Here is a 16614-nt window from a genome sequence, read left to right on the forward strand (position 1 = left end):
CCAAACAACACAAACTACTGAGCTCGGTGCTTCAGGTGCAACTTGAAGGTTTCATCCTGCAGTAAATATCCTACTGAAGTCGCCTTGTGGTGTTTTGGGCCGCGTCACCGTGGCAACAACAACACACAAACAACAAGCACGTATTTTATAACAGGCTGGAGTTTATTACTAAGAAACTTGAGTATTGAAAGTGTTAAATGTGATGGAGTCTCTCAATGCACCGCCAAAATAAAACACAGACAGCAGCAACGGTCCCAAAAAATCAGATCAAACAGAAAGAGGAACGATTTTAACTTTAAATCTCTTAATAACGTCGTTATTGTACCTGAAAGAAATGATCCCAATAAAGTACGTCCTCATTCTGCTGTAAACGGTCAGATATTAACAAACATTTCTCTCCATCAGCAGTCGGGATTATCTTTTTATTATTATATTATATACATTCAGTCTCCTGAAACCAAATGAACTCATTGCAACAAAGAAAGGAAAAGGGTAATTAAATAAAATCCACTCTATACTCCAGGACGAGTCTCTGGGGGACAAAGAGCGTAACCATGACGACGGCGCTGAAGCTCATTTTAAAACTTGTCCTGCTGCGCTGAAAGAAACAGAATACAGAGTACATCTGGTGTACAAGTACAAGTACTGCACTCCAGTGGAAAGTCAAGGTACTTGACTGCAGCGCTTTATATTTTATATTTGACGTTAATTTACAAATGAACCTCTCAGAGGTAAATATTTGACTTTTATTATATTCGTGTGACGCTTTAGTTTCTTCTCAGATTAGTTTTTCATCTTCCTGCCCAGAAAAAACATCACTTCATCCTTCAGTTTATCACAAATAGAATGATGAAGATGAAGCTAAATAAAAGGACACGAAGGAGTTAACGTGCAACATGAATGCAGGATGAATATGAATGAAACACGTCACTGATGTATTAATACTTTTAAATACTAGCAGTACGGTTTAGTGAGCCGTCATTTGACTTTTACTGAAGTAAACGATTTGACGGTTATCGGCAAATTAAAACGACTGGTCGCTTCTTCTTTCAGCCTCCTTTAAACTTTAGAGTTGATCTTATTTTACCGTGTTGTTGCAGTAAAATAATAAATTATACATTGTTAATAAATGTACAAACAAAAGGGTTCATTCAGAGGCGTGTTCACACACACGCACACACACACACACACACACACACACACACACACACACACACACACACACACACACACACACACACACAGTTTAGTATAAAACCTGGAGAAACATGTTGAATTAAAACAAAATACATTTATATTCATTCATCTACACATAAAGTGTATAAAACAGCATAAAATAATTGTGATTAAAATCAAATAAAAGGAATTTCAAGAAGAAATAAAATCTCTGGCTCCAGTTTGGTCCAATAACGACGTTTCAGCCACAATGATTCATTGGTTAAAGAATCTCCTGCAGCAGGTGAGCGCCGCATTACCCATGAGCCTCCTCTTCTGTGGAGCTCACCTGGGCGCTGCTGCCACCTGTGGAACCCGACCAACCAGAGGGAGAGGGGGGGTGAGTGAGGGGGGGGGGGGGCATCACGGGGCGAGCACCACCACGCACACGAGGGGGGGGGGGGGGCAACAGGGCGGCGCCAGAGAGACGAAGAAGAAGCCGAGAGGAAGAAAACCTCAAAGTTCTAATAACTGAAGCTACAACAAAGGGCTCATTATTAATTATATACTACGCTGCTTTAATGGGATATTTACACATTTAATGAGAAATTAAACGGAAGAAACATGTCATATTACACCGTACAAAGGAATTGACCACTTAAGGTAAAATGACTTCCAGGCTACTTTCTGTAGGATCGCTTTATTTGATAAAGACTGAAACGTAAACCTGTTTTTATATTAAATAAAGATTTCAGAAATTCTCTAATTTTCATTGAGTTGCACTCAGCGAAACATCGGACCACTAAATTAAAGCAAAGACTTCAAGCTTTTACAACATAAAGAGGTTCAGAAATATATTTTAGGTTAATGTTTGAATGAAAATAGGTTTTTTCTGTATGACTTTCTGCAAATATATTTGGTGATACATGAAAAGAAGCTCAAACCAACTATTATGACTTCATTTGGAGGTCTGGTGCTTTACGCTTTGGAACTACACTTTACTGGACGTAAACTATTGTTTAGTGATTCAAATATAAATACATATATATATTATATATTTGCATTTCAGCAAATTGTGTCTATTGAAAACAAGCCGATTGAACCGTTAGCAGCTCAGGTTCGGGCCGCGTCTCTGCCTTCGTGCCCATGAGCCTCCAGTGTGGACGCCAGAGGGACACGTCTCAGCCTTTAAGGTCATGGATATAAACATGTGGATCAGATCAGACACGACCTTTAACTGATGGAGAGAAGGGAGATGATTGCAGGGAAAGAGCAGAGGAAATAAAACGTCACCAAACACAAATGGACACACAGGAACGCACACAGGGGGACAGCGGAGTGTGTGTGTGTGTGTGTGTGTGTCTGCTGTCACGCCTCAGACGGCTGCATTTCACCTCATGCAGACAAACAAACATTAAATGAATAAATACTAACAGTAATTCTCAATGGTATCAAAGAAGGAAAAGTTGACGGGGAACTCTGGACGAGACCACAGAAGAAGACACGGAGGTGCGAAAGCAGAGAGGGGAGAGAAAGAGGAAGATTATTATCGTTCAGCCATCAGGAGACGAGCAGCGAGGAAACAACACAAAGACGCTCGAGTGCGATTCATCCACAAAGAGTCTGTGTCCACGAAGCGCTTTTTACAGGAAGGTTTTACATCTGGTTGCTATGATACGGAGAGACAACGCCTTCCTCTTTGCTCTCTATTAGACCATGACGCAGGTGATGCTTTAGGGCGGGGCTTAAAGTGATTGACAGCTCTCTAACAGACCATGAAGCAGGGGATGCTTTAGGGCGGGGCTTAAAGTGATTGACAGCTTTCTAACAGACCATGAAGCAGGTGATGCTTTAGGGCGGGGCTTACTGTGATTGACAGCTCTCTAACATGCACGCTTCATATTTTAAGTCCACTAAGCTTTCCTTTATAAAGAGAGGAAATCGTAGAATAAAAGACCTGCGTCCTGATTCACAGCGGTTTGGTGGACACGTTGTCGCTGGTGTTGGTTCCAGGAGGACGGTGGAGAAACGTACCTGGCTGTGAGTTTCTGTCGTTGAGCAGCTTGGTCTGACTGTTGGGCAGGATCTTAATCTCTGGAGGATCTGGACTGTGACCGACCCGTGACGCCATGAGAGCGTTCAGGTACTGGAGACGAGTCACCTGCCAGCGTCGTGCAGCGATTAGTGGGTTAGTGCACGTTCATTAATGTCACTCTAATATAAAACCACTTCAACATTTTAACAACACGCCTCTTTTCAACCATCAGAATCGGCTACAAATGAGGAGCAACAAAGTGTTTCTGTTTTCCCGTTAAATGAGACGTTTCCTGAAGGGACGCTGGTGCTCAGAGGCCACACCGCTTCAGTCCACAGGGGGCGCCAGAGCACAACACGCTTCCTTTACTCGATTTTTAGCGATTTTATCAATTCGTTGTTGCAGCCCTAGTATTTAGATTGTTGTACTTTAGTGAAACGTACCACGAAAAAGTACTATGAACACTGTGAATGAGTTGAGAACTCAAAGGCTGAGAACACACACACACGCACACACACACACACGCACCCGTATGAGCTGCAGGTCGCTGAGGGCTCGGACGGTGTAGTCGGGACAATAGCTGGACGGACTTGTGGCGTCGGCGGACTCGAAGGGATCCCTGGGAGAGAGACACTGGGTCGACACAGGAGACTGGTGCACTGCAGACACACACACACACACACACACACACACACACACACACACACACACACACACACAATGAGTCAGCACAACATCTGCTGTCCTGCTTCTTCTTCTCCTCCTTTTTGAACCTCGGTTATGGAAACACGGAGTGAATAAAGCTGCGTCATCACGATCAAACGGACAAACCGAGTGATTCTTGTCTCGCGACGAATCGTTATTCATTCATAAAATACAACAACGCGTCATCAACGTTGAAGCCGTCGCGATGACGTCACCATGAAGGAGATCAATAGTCCTCCTGCTCACCTGAAGAGGGCAGCGTCAGCGCGGACACGCCGTAGTACGTGAACGCTCCGTTCTCGAACTTCAGCCCCTCCTTCCCGATCTCCACCTCCACGCGACCCTGAGCACCGCAAACAGGAAGCAGCCAGAGGTCACGTGACGGCGCTCCACGTCTTCTTCCTGCCGCTCTGTGGGACGGACGAGCAACGGGCCTCAGAGGCTCTCAGAGGCTCACTGACCTGCAGCAGCAGGATGAAGTAGTCCACCGGGTGGTTGCGCGTGTACAGGTAGTGAGCCGCGCTCAGCCGGTTGTTCGGGTCGAAGGGAACCTCCTGGTTGACGCTGGGGTGACGCAGCAGGTGGAACAGGACCTTCTCGGACATGCGCCCGGGGCTGAAGTGAGCCACCTCTGTGGGGGGGGGGGGGCAGGAGACACGGGCAGCGACGTGAGGTACAATGTCGGGACAAACGGCTTCTTCACTCTTAGAATAAGCAACATGGGACGTAATCATTACGCGTGTGGAGTGAAACTGTGACCGAGTCCATCAGCGCGTGACGCTTCAGTCCAATAAGTTATCAATCAACTGCTACATGCAAGTTCTGCTTCTTCTTCTAAAAGAATAGTCACAGAAATAACTAAAAAGCTGCATGCAGGATTTGTTCACTCGTGAGATAAAAGGGAATCTTCCTCGTCATCCTCGGCATGTTTGGTGGCACTTGGCGTTCCGAGGGAGGGAACCGCCGGGCGAAGCGAGTCCAGTCCAGATCCACCTCAAGACGTTACTCCTGTGATGAAAAGAAATGTAAAAAGGTTCAGTAGAAGATCTTTTTATCAACGGTATCCCTGCTTTGTTTACCTTTTCTTTTTGACTAAGGAATGGAACCATAGTCAAACATACACATCTGTACACACAGGACCCAAAACATCAGGTAACAGACTCTTGCTTTTGGTCTCTGATGCTGAACAATTCTGCCTGATTCCCACAGCTGTCTGATGACAATCCAGTTTATTTCGCCCGTCTGAGTGGGAAGAACATCAGACAGCAACCATTTATTTTCTTTAAACATTGTTATCATTTACTCTGCTGTGTTTTGTCTTTAACTTGTTCAATGGTTTGACTTTATAAGTTCTGCCGTATAATAGTAACCCAACTATTTTCCATTTGAGCTATTTTCTTAATTTTTATCCAATTGTACCATTTGTTCATTCCATCAGTCCTGTTGACACACAGTGAATAAAAGCAATCTTTCTCCTCCAGCTCTATTACATTTCCTATCAGGACTAATTAGGATTTCAGAGAGGGGAAATTGAAAAAGAAAAGTCCCTTCATCCCGTGTCTTGTCTGCCGTGGTTTACGATTCACCTGTAATTCAGGAGAGAGGGCTAGCGCGGATCGTGGCACCGGCATCTCGCTGAGGCACTTCCTGTTGCAGGTTGCGGCGCCGCGGCGAATCGTGGCAACTGCCTCGAGTTTACGGCAACTGCCTCGCCTGTTGCCTCGGCTGAGTGAGGTACCTCGAGCGGTACCACGAATTCAGGGGCCGGTTCATCGGTCGAGAGAGGTACCTCGAGTTAACGGAGTCTTGCCACGACCAAAGGGAGCGGTGCCTCGGCTGATAGACGTACCGGGAGTTTAAGGGAGCGGTGCCTCGGCTGATAGACGTACCGGGAGTTTAAGGGAGAGGTGCCGCGGCTGTTTCCGTTCATTTTAGTATTCATATATATGCAACATGTGACGGTATAATACAGTTTGAGTACGACTGTTATCTGCGGGTTGAGTTGCCGTGGCGAGTCGTGGCAGCGGCCACAACTTCACGACAGCTGCCTCGACTTTGCGGCAATGATGCCTCGACTGTTGCAGTTTTCTTTTCATATTTTGACAAAATGTGACAATACTATCCTGTACTATGCTGTACTCTGTCCTTAAGAGTACGAGTGTTGTTGGTTGTAATTGGTTTAGTCATAAAACGCCGATAAGTGATGCAATAGCTCAGCTAAGCTAATATGGGCTAAGACCACTCGTTGCCTTGGTTACGATAACCACTTTCCGGCAGCGCCCCGAATGAATGCAAATTGTAAATATTGATGCCTTGTAACGTTAAAACTATTGAGAAGTGCTGAAAGCTTTTTGTATGTGTGTGTATATATATTTTAGTAGTATAGGTATATAATATAGTTATATTACAGTTCATTCAAAGGCCTAATCTTTTCCTCAGTGCTGAAGACACGTCAGGAAGTGACAGAAAGCAGTGTTAAGAAATGTTCAAATCTTTGCAGTACAAAACCAAGACACAATTACAGAGATGATTTTGAGCACATTTATTTCTGCATTAAAAAACAAAGCAGAGATTATTTTATTTCACCCACTAGTAATATTATATATTTTTGTCAAGAGTACTAGGCTTAAAACAAAACTGTTCATTTTTTACGGACTTATCTGCAGAAATCATTCAGCGCATTCACAAAAGAACAGAACTTGATTTATGCGTTGCATTCATGCACAGTAAACACAATGGACGTGAAAAAACACCATATAGATGAATCTAGTGATTCTTTAATAAAATACTTTTTAAGAAATACATGTTTGTCTCCCTAGTAAACAATAAAAACTGTTTATAGCATGATATTGTCATAAACCGGGTACCTTCCTCTTTTTCCTTTCCACCCCTTTCTTGTAATTTACACACACTCGCACCCCCCCTTCACACACACACACACACACACACACACACACACACACTTAATTACACCTGCTCATTCATTCCCAGCTGCTTCTCATTCTCTCATCTCATCATCCTCTCTTCCTGCTTCCTCTAATTAGACACTATTTCTAGCCTCCCTCTGTCCCTTGTTCTCCAGCAGAGCTTTACCTGTGCACCCGACGTACCTGAGCTCGCTGTCCCGTATCGCCTGCCTTGTTGTGTCCTGACGGTTCGTGCTGAACTATTATTGTCCCGTTGCTAACCTCTGCTTTACCCAGCCTCCTGTTTGACGTGAGCTGCCTGCTGTCTGGTGCGTCTCCCTCGGCCTGGACCTCGTTCTCTGCTCACTGGGCGTCACCGTTGCCGGCCAAACGCCCGTATTCTTCTGTTTGTGTGTTTGTGTTCATTAAAACACTTTACGTTCCCTTGCGTTTGGGTGGTCGCTTCTTCACAAGCACAACAGATATAGTCAAAAGGAAATAAATATCATTTAAAGAATGTCATTTTTCCTTTTAGGTAACATCCATCATGAAGGTACTGTCTGTTGCCTGATCATGAGACAATATAGAATCGCTTAATACTTTAATCCAGCAGCTTTTGTGCGATCACTGGATATCTAAAAACAGTCATGCACACAATCACGCTCAGGCAAATTCTTTCGTCAACAATTGTAGTCAACATTAATTTAAATGAAAATACTGGTAACTCATATTATATACCGACATTCAATTTTAGACACGTCTTGATGGCACCCACCCAGTGTTATTGTTTGTTCATATAATCACATACGCATTGATTAGTTCTCGAAGTAGAGATTGTAACCAGGGCGGCAAGTGATCTTAGTCCATATTCGCTTAGCTGCACTAAAATGGGAAGCCGTTGTATCACTTATTGGCTTTTTATTACTAAAACAATAACTACCAACACTAGTACTTTTAAAGGCAGTATTGTATTGTCACATATTGGCAAAATTATTAAACAAACATATCACATATTTGGGAAATAAAACTGTCTGGCGCAAAGTCGAGGCAGCTGTCGTGAAGTCGTGGCAAGTGTCTCGACTTCGTGCCAACTGCAAGCAGATCCTGGGCTCTCAAACTACCCACAATGGAATAGCGCCTTTGATCAGGAGTCCCTTACCCACCGTACCGTGTAATGGGAAAATGATATGTGACCCTTTTAAATGCTTCATTTGTATAACCAGTTTATTAGTTGCAAGTGGTTAGATCACAAAGGCCCTGACATAAGAACTGATGTCTCCCTCTTGGATTAGATGTTTCCAGCGTCATAGCTGTAGAGACAAACAAAGTGTTTGTTATGTCTATGACCACCTTTGTTTTAGCATGTTGGGAGAGCAAGGACACGGTCAAAGAGCTGACGTGTCTCACATGGACAAGATGTTCCCAGTACCCTGGCTGTAGAGACTCAACAAGATGGTTAACGGTTTCTGTTGACGCCACCGATATCTAAACTTAGGTATAAGAACTGCCTCGATGTGTTGGGGGCAGGAAGGAGGTTCTTGACAGTCTACTGACCACGTAGCTGTTGTGACCCTTTTTCCCTTGCAAGGAAATAAACGGAGAAAAGACATACTTGACTCAGAGCCTTTGATTCTTAGTTAACGATTGTCTGTGCAAAATCTTCCACCACAATTTGGTGTCAGAAGTGGGATCGTTTGAAGCTCCGTCGGGACTCCGAGGACGTCCGGGAAGTGGCCCCTTCAGGATCCTCCAAAACGTGATTCTGCCCTATACCTCATCACACTCAGAGAGAGGGGACCGGCGACCAAAAGAGATCTGATTGGCTTCAACACGATCCGATGAGGAAGATTTTCACACGAATCGGGTAAGAAGTTGATATTCTGATTTTCAAACGGGGTTTTCTGAATTATAACGGGTGGTAACAGATTACAAAGACGGGTATTTAGTACTTTGGGATTTTTTAAAATTATTTTTTCTCTCTCTTCTTAGAAAATCCAAATTTCGGTTACATTACATTACATTACATGTCATTTAGCTGACGCTTTTATCCAAAGCGACGTACAATAAGTGCATTCAACCATAGGGTACAAACTCAGGAGAACAAGAAACAAGAAAGTGCAATATCCTCAAATAAGCCAATTTACAATTTGCTATAGATGAGTGACGTTCCAAGTACAATTGTGCTACACAATTGTTAGTCTTTAGTGGAGGTAGAGTCTGAAGAGGTGTGTCTTTAGTTTGCGGCGGAAGATGTGAAGGCTCTCTGCGGTCCTGATGTCTTCAGAGAGCTCGTTCCACCATTTCGGAGCAAGGACAGCGAAGAGTCGAGACCCAGTCGAGTGTTTTGCTCTCAGTGAGGGAGGGACGAGTAGTTTTGCAGATGCAGAGCGGAGAGTGCGGGTTGGGATGTAGGGTTTGACCATGTCCTGGATGTAAGCTGGACCCGATCCATTCACAGCATGGTACGTGAGCACCATGTTTAGAACTGGATGAGCCACCGGTACCAGTGAAGAGAGCGGAGGAGTGGAGGAGTGTGGGAGAATTTTGGAAGGTTAAAGACCAGTCGAGCTGCTGCATTCTGGATGAGCTGCAGAGGTGGAATGGTGGTAGCAGGAGACCTGCAGGAGAGAGTTGCAGTAGTCCAGGAGGGAGATGACAAGAGCCTGACTATGTCAGCTATTTTCCTGGTGAAGTAGTTGACAAAGTCTCCTGTAAGAAGGGTGGAGGGGGGAGGAGGGGTAGGGGGTTCGAGGAGATTGGAGAAGATCGAGAAGAGTTTTTTGGGGTTAGAAAATGAAGATTCGATTTTGGACTGGTAGAAGGAGCTTTTGGCAGCAGAGATAGAAGCAGAAAACGAGGAGAGGAAAGATTGAAATTTAAGCAGGTCGTCAGGTCGTTTATATTTACGTTATTTGATTGGGCTTCTAATGATGATAACTTGTCTTTTTATCCGGTTATTTGAAAAAGGTGTATAAAATTATAAGAGTAATTATACAGTATTTCCGGTTCATCCGCATCCAACTTTTTACTGAGGAAGACAGGGAGCAATGTGCGCATTTATGATTGTACTCAGACTAACTATCTGAAAATCGCATGATTGTGACCCTTGACCAAAGGGGAAGATAGGGGCAAGTTGCGTATTAACGATTGTATTCAGACTAACAATCTGAAAACGCATAAATGTGACCCTTGACCGAAGGGGAAGATAGGAGGGATTTTGAGAGTTCACTGAAATCGCAAAATCTCAGCCCTTGACCTAACAGGAAGACAGGAACAATATCGGGGTTTTCGGACAGTAATCTGAAAACAGATATTTGCGCCCTTGACCTATATTTATTAACCAATAGTTCTGGTTGGATTTTAACTTGTATTTTTCCTACGTAAAAGAAAATCAAGACTTATAGTGACGACTATATTTTAAGGAATAAAAAGTATACTTCACCACGCCTGAAAGATGGGTGGTGTACACGGTAAAGGTAAAAAGGAAATGGGTTCTCCGGAGGGACCCATTGTGGATCTGATGAGAAGGAAATATGGAGATCAATCTCTAGAGTTTTTGCCCGACTGGTCAAAAGATTTTGCCTGCAAATGGTTCTTTCAGTAGAATAAAACTGAACATGTTACGAACAGGCTTAGAGGGAAAAGAGAAGGATATAAAAACTCAGAGGGTGATAAAAGGCAAAGACTTGGAGAACATTGAGAAACAAAGTAAATGGTTAAAATGGTGGGAGGATGAATGTGAATGTAGAGAAAGGAAACAAATGGCTAAAGAATTGACATGCGCAAAAACCACATTGGTTGGAAAACCAGATGCAAATGTTATTGAACAAAATGACCGATGTGCTTCTTCTCCCTTGTATCCGAGTCTCACAGGGGCTGGGGGCCCTCTCCTCAACACATGCCCACCACCGTACCCTGCTTCATCTGCGAACCAGCAACCTCCGTCTGCAGGGCCACAAGCTCAAAAAGTTCACTACACCCGGCAGAGGGAGGAAAAGGAAGCGGCAGTGAAAGCAGCACAGGAACGACTCCTCGGCGAAGAGGAGGAAAAGAGACAGGCTGCTCTCCTCCCTCGATCTCGCTCTCCAGGAGCAACCGGAGGGGACACTTCTGCCATCAACAAACTGATCACAGAGCAACCATCTACATCAGATGTTGTTTCCCCCTCTTTCGCCCCAGAGGGAGTTCCCCCGGATGCAAAATCTGTGCTCCAAACCCCAATGATTCAAGTACCAGGACACTCAGGTCCCATACTTGTTTTCCGGCCTTGGACTGATACGGACATTAGAGCTGCAATGGCTCATCTCCCGCCGATACAGCACTCGGGAAGACTGTTTGCTGAAGCATTCATGGACTTCTGTAAGCAATTCCTGCCCAACTTTTCTGAAATTCGACGTGTTCTAATGAGTCACGTGGGTCCGACTCACTACCAGAAGCTCAACCAGCTGGTTGCAGGAGACACCAGTGCGGCAGACGTTGATTGGAGTTCAAATCAAAATAAGGCGTACAGAGACGCACTCACGGCTTTGAGCGACGGCATAAACACATTGTTCCCTGACAAAGTGGATATGACTCCCATCAACAATACCAAGCAGGCAACTGTCACAGGATTCTGTTCACCTTTGACCCTTGAACAGCTCAGACTGACACTCAGTCAACCAGTCAGACTTTGGACTTGACGTGAGGACCCACCCTCTCTGATAAAAGATAAGAAGCTGATAAGAAGTCGCTTCACTCCGTCTGATGGAAGCTAAAGTGAAGCACGGAGCTGCTTTTCTACACGGACCTGCTGAGGACAGAAGAGAGCTGCTCACTGAGGAAGTTCATGTCTACAAGCTCAGTAAGTGCAGCTGTGATTGGTTGAATGACGTCATTGATGCTTGTGAACGTGTGATTGTTTAAAGCTGGGAAACAAGGTGGCGCCTGTGTGAGCAGGCAGAGAGGAGCTGCTGTTAGTCTGAATGATGACGCTGTGATGAAGAAGAGGAGCTCAGTCTGATCTGGGGTCTGTGAGGACTGTTACTGATGAGGAGGGAAAGGTGGCAGACGGGGGGGCACTAGGACCCAGCACTCACCTGGTCACAGGGCTCACCTGGGCCTTTGTTCTTGAAACACACCTGACAGACGCTCTGTTTGCTCCACAGAACACATCTAGTCACTTTTTAGAGTGTTTGACTGTCACCGATGAAGAGGGGAAGGTAGCAGACGGAGGGGCACTATATATTTTTTATTTATTTTTGAGGTCTTATATTTTTCTGATATTTTTGGATACAAATGTTTTTGACTTTTGGCCCTGATATGGCTCGGGTGGGCGTGTCATCATGATTGACAGCTTAACAAAGAAGGCTGAAAACCTTCCTCAACGCGTTGCCTTCAGGAAATCTGGAATTATGAATCAACACTTTTAGTCACCATATTCACTTATTTAGTTCTATCAACCTCAAACTGCTTCATATTTCTAATCTTGATGAAACACGACCTTTCAAACAGAGTCGTGCCCCCAAAGACATTATAGCACCTAATGCACACACTTACTACGTAAATATATATATATATATATATATATATATATATATATATTATCTTTACTTGTTGGAGAGGAAGTGCAGATAAGCCGTTCATAGATCAGACATCAGGACTCCTGATCGTAACCACACCAACAATGGAGAAAAACCCGTTCACACACACATCTACACGGGTACTAACACACAAACACACACCCATCTGGTACGACTGGTTTACCTCATGTTGGAAAATACCTCAAGTCAGAGGGTTCAAGTTGTTTTAGCCGTTCCAAACATCCACTGTGGGTTCCTTCAGTCAAAGACGTCCTGCTCTCTGCGACAAGCTGTCGGATGACTGGACGTCCTTCACGTGTGTCCACATTCAGAAAGCAAGCTCACACGTATCTGCTGTCACATGCTTATGGTTCATCACTGTGTGTGTTTAGCTGTTCCTGTTTGATTGTGTTTATATCGCTATACACCATGTTCACGTGATCGGGTGGAGCCGACTCCATCACATGGATGCTACGCTGCGTTCACAGTGGTTCAGAGATTCAAACGTGGTTGTTGAACGCTACTTTCTGAGTTTATTGCTCTTATTCTGTGATTCGTGTTAAAACAGCTCGCTAAGTAGAACTTTGTCACTGGTGTAAATTGTCTTCCTGCCAATCACGTGAATGTGGTGTATAGAAAGTGTGGATTCAAAATTACCACAGTGCCTACGCTTCCTGAAGGCAACACGGTTGAGGAAACTTTTCAGCCTTCTTTGTTAAGCTGTCACTCATGATGACACGCCCCTCTCGGTTGATGCCACGCCCCCTTATCAGGGCCAAAAGTCTGACAGTGAAAAAACGATTGAACAGTTGAATCGGAAAATATGAAATCTACAACTGAATAATGAAAAGAACCTAAATATATATATAGAACATAATGTGATTATATATGTAAAAAAAATAATGAAAATACATATTTTATGAGAACTAAATCATCTTAATTTTATTTTGAATACGTTTTTTTTTCAATTCTCTATTTCGAAAGATCAAAAGCTTTGTCCTGGATTTGGCTCCATATACTTCCTGCTTCATGATTAGTTTGATTATGAATTGAGTTTGTTTGATGAATACAAATTACACGGCATTTCTGTTGTTGCAGGTGAAGCTGTGAACCACCTTCACACTTCCCCAATATTCACAGATTCATCCAACTTGTGTCCACAAAGAGGACGCTGACTTCATCAGAGGTGCTTAGAAAGAGGGAGAAGAATTCTATTTTATCGTGTATCAAAACCAATGTCAAGTGTCTCACTTTTGTGAGGGTCAAACTGCAGCCCCCCACTTGAAAGGGCAGCTTGCTAAGAAGTGTAGACTGGATTCCACTCAATGACCAAGATTCGGACTTCTTTGCTTTCTTGCTTTTTATTTTTAAAATTGTCCAGGTCAAACCAGGTGAAAAACCTTGAAATACAAACATGAATGTAAGGTCAAAGAAATATAACCCAAGAAACCATAATCAATTCACATACCCAACATCACATACTTAATTTATAATCTACTGGAAATTAACCTCAAAATAAGTAGAAAGACAACCCAAATTTAAAGTATCCCACTACTAAATTAAATACATTTTTAAAACACTATTTAATGATGATTTTAACCTTTAAACTTCACCAGATTTTAACTCCGCTGAATACACACAAATCAAGTTTTATCCAATTACTTTTAGCTTGAATACTTTTTAAAACACATTAAATATATGGACATTTGATTTTGCATTTCATGCCATAAGTAGTCAGCCACTCAAAAGCTCACCGGCTCCTTCTTCAGCCTTTGCAAGCTTTATTCCTGCAGTCTCCTCTTTCCAAGCTCTTCAAATCTCGCTTTCTCACACTGCTCGCTCTTCACTGTCCTGTGAGTGAGTGACTCCAACCCCCCTGATCACCAGATCCTCTCCACCTGGTGCACTAAAATCTCCGCCTCCAGCCTGAGAGACCCACCTAAACCTACCTCCCAGCCAGAGAGGGGCTCGGTCTGCAACTCAACTCAACAACCAATGAACTAATATAACTCCATCTTTAAAACACGCTTCTTTTTAAATGCAGAGCAGTAATTGTTCTGTGTGAATGATGTTTATTTGGGTGTCTTTAAAAAGGACAGATGGAGAAAGTCAAGAAGGAGATCCTCATCATTTTAAAGGAGCTCAAGGAGGAGGACTTCAAAGAGTTCAAGTGGCACCTGGAGAACCATCGAAGCCCAGAAGACCACCGATCAATCCCACGCAGTGACCTGGAGAACAAAGACAGGATGGACACGGTGGACCTGATGGAGAAGTACTACGGCAAAGACTCTGTTCAGGTGGCCGTGGAGGTTTTGAAAGAGATTCAAATGAACGATCTGGCCGAAAAATTATCCAAAATGAACTTTAACCCTACGGGTAAGTTGTTAAAAAGCGGAAGAAAGACATCAGATGTGTACAATAAAGATACAACAGATTATTCATGTTAATACGATTCTTAACAAATGTTAATAACAGCCGGGCACCACCCTTGGATTAGGGATTAAAAACTATAACTATAGTATAGCTGTAAACTATAAAGTCTCATAATTGGTGTTCACTCATTAAGCAAAACTATTCCACTATTAAGTGTAGATTTTAGTTTCAGCACAGGCTAAATATACCAGCTATTATCACTCTACAAATGCACAAAGTAAACACAGAAAACATCTTGTTTCAGGCGAACCGAATCCTGTGGGAGGAGATGGAGGTCAAGGTGAAGAGACTTTTTGTACCACCATCTAATTATTGCACAGTTCTATTATTTCCGTGGTCATATTCAATCAATCAACTTTATACCAGACACAGAGGTCCATAGAGAATACATACACATAAAAAACGACAATACAAACGACATTTAAGAATGATGCAGACGAGGCATCATTTATAAAAACTTCGGGTCCAATGTTTCCAGAACCACGATGTATACCTTGTGTCCCTCTTGGAGACATCCACTAAGGACACAACAATCATATTCTTAGACCCTGTCAATCTGCACATGAATCTATACATACAATTTATTAAAACAGCTTTAAAAGTGGGCACTTTATTGGACACAAACATTTCACTGGCACTATTCCACCGAGGGACTTTACGCACAATTCTCAGTGCATCATTATAAGCCACTTGAAGTTTTTTCATCTTCGACTTACTAAAATGACACCACAGGTGGGCAGTATACAGTGGGGCGCAATAGGTTCTGAAAAGTGCAATTTTAACATCAGAAGTGCACATGTGAAATGTGCGTGCCAGCATGTTCGCCTGCCCATACAATTTTCCACACTGACGCTACACATCATCATCATCATCATCATCATCACACAGCTCATCTCTGATCACATGTCCTAGATATTTGACTTTCTTTACAACTTCTAGTGGTTCACCTGCCAATGAGAAAGAAGGATAGACACACTTCATTTCCTCCTTGGTTCTGGCAATCACTACCACACTCTTCATAGAGTTACATTTTATATCAAACATCAGTCCATATTGAGAGCATATTCTAAGAAGTTGCTGTAGGCCAGCACTGGAGGGAGACAGTACCACCAAATCATCAGCATGAGGCATATGATTAAGTAGACTATCCCCCACCAAGCAGCCAGTTCTACAGCCCTTTAGCTCCCTAGATAAATCATCCATGTACAGATTGAATAGGAGCGGAGACAGAATCCCGCCCTGCCGCACACCATTGGATACATAGAACGGGGTTGACAAACTCGTCCCCCACCTGACTTGCATAGTGTGGTGAGAGTACCAGAACTGCAGTATCCTAATTAGGTAAAAGGGAACCCCACGCTCATGTAGTTTACCAAACAGTTTCCCATGATTGATACGATCAAAAGCCTTTGATGCATCCAGGAAACACATAAATACTGTGCTATTGCGTCATCTGTACCTATGGACAATTTATTTAAGTGCATATACACAGATCAGTTCCATGCTTGCCCTTAAAACCAAACTTATTATCTGTTGACGCTATGTATTCTGCAATCCTATCCATAAGAATCCCTTCTAGTACCTTGGATAGTATACTAGCAGGAGCAATAGGTCGATAGTTATCTATACTAGTTAATTTACCAGTCTTATTTTTAACTACAGGCACCAGCAAAACAGACAACATGGACCCAGGAAGTATGCCATGTTTAATCAACTCAGAAAAGCACAAAGCAAGTAAAACTGAGATACTTTGACCAGCATATTTCAGATATCAGATTTCACATGTTTCAGTCATAGTTCTCAATTGTCAAGTTCTCACAGT

At 43.2% G+C, this 16614-nt stretch overlaps 3 protein-coding genes across 3 annotated transcripts in view; 2 read left to right on the forward strand and 1 right to left on the reverse strand.

Moving 5' to 3' along the window:
• The window catches only part of LOC120814177 (uncharacterized), a 351528-nt gene that overhangs the window by 296983 nt on the left and 37931 nt on the right, over positions 1–16614 (forward strand).
• Positions 1272–4555, reverse strand: LOC144388287 (metal transporter CNNM3-like). The gene is made up of 6 exons (XM_078088705.1): positions 4357–4555; positions 4142–4238; positions 3719–3849; positions 3190–3316; positions 2590–2634; positions 1272–1521 (listed from the first exon to the last, which is right to left on the reverse strand). The coding sequence occupies exons 1-6, from the start codon at positions 4498–4500 to the stop codon at positions 1472–1474; spliced, it is 594 nt and encodes a 197-aa protein (XP_077944831.1). The 5' UTR covers positions 4501–4555; the 3' UTR covers positions 1272–1471.
• Positions 13457–16561, forward strand: LOC120813858 (uncharacterized). The gene is made up of 4 exons (XM_078088726.1): positions 13457–13545; positions 14454–14735; positions 15037–15072; positions 16455–16561. The coding sequence occupies exons 2-4, from the start codon at positions 14459–14461 to the stop codon at positions 16544–16546; spliced, it is 405 nt and encodes a 134-aa protein (XP_077944852.1). The 5' UTR covers positions 13457–13545; positions 14454–14458; the 3' UTR covers positions 16547–16561.

This window comes from Gasterosteus aculeatus, chromosome 14 (assembly GCF_964276395.1).
Source record: "Gasterosteus aculeatus chromosome 14, fGasAcu3.hap1.1, whole genome shotgun sequence".
NCBI lineage: Eukaryota > Metazoa > Chordata > Actinopteri > Perciformes > Gasterosteidae > Gasterosteus > Gasterosteus aculeatus.

Excerpts from the sequence above, each read along its gene's own strand:
- LOC120813858 (XM_078088726.1), top strand. The coding sequence starts at position 14,459 with ATGGAGAAAGTCAAGAAGGAGATCCTCATCATTTTAAAGGAGCTCAAG. Across the intron at positions 14,736-15,036 it reads AATGAACTTTAACCCTACGG|GCGAACCGAATCCTGTGGGA; the intron begins GTAAGTTGTTAA and ends ATCTTGTTTCAG. Across the intron at positions 15,073-16,454 it reads GGGAGGAGATGGAGGTCAAG|GCACCAGCAAAACAGACAAC; the intron begins GTGAAGAGACTT and ends TTTTAACTACAG.
- LOC144388287 (XM_078088705.1), bottom strand. The coding sequence starts at position 4,500 with ATGTCCGAGAAGGTCCTGTTCCACCTGCTGCGTCACCCCAGCGTCAAC. Across the intron at positions 3,317-3,718 it reads GCGACCTGCAGCTCATACGG|GTGACTCGTCTCCAGTACCT; the intron begins GTGCGTGTGTGT and ends CGACGCTGGCAG. Across the intron at positions 2,635-3,189 it reads CGACAGAAACTCACAGCCAG|AGTTCCCCGTCAACTTTTCC; the intron begins GTACGTTTCTCC and ends GGTCTCGTCCAG.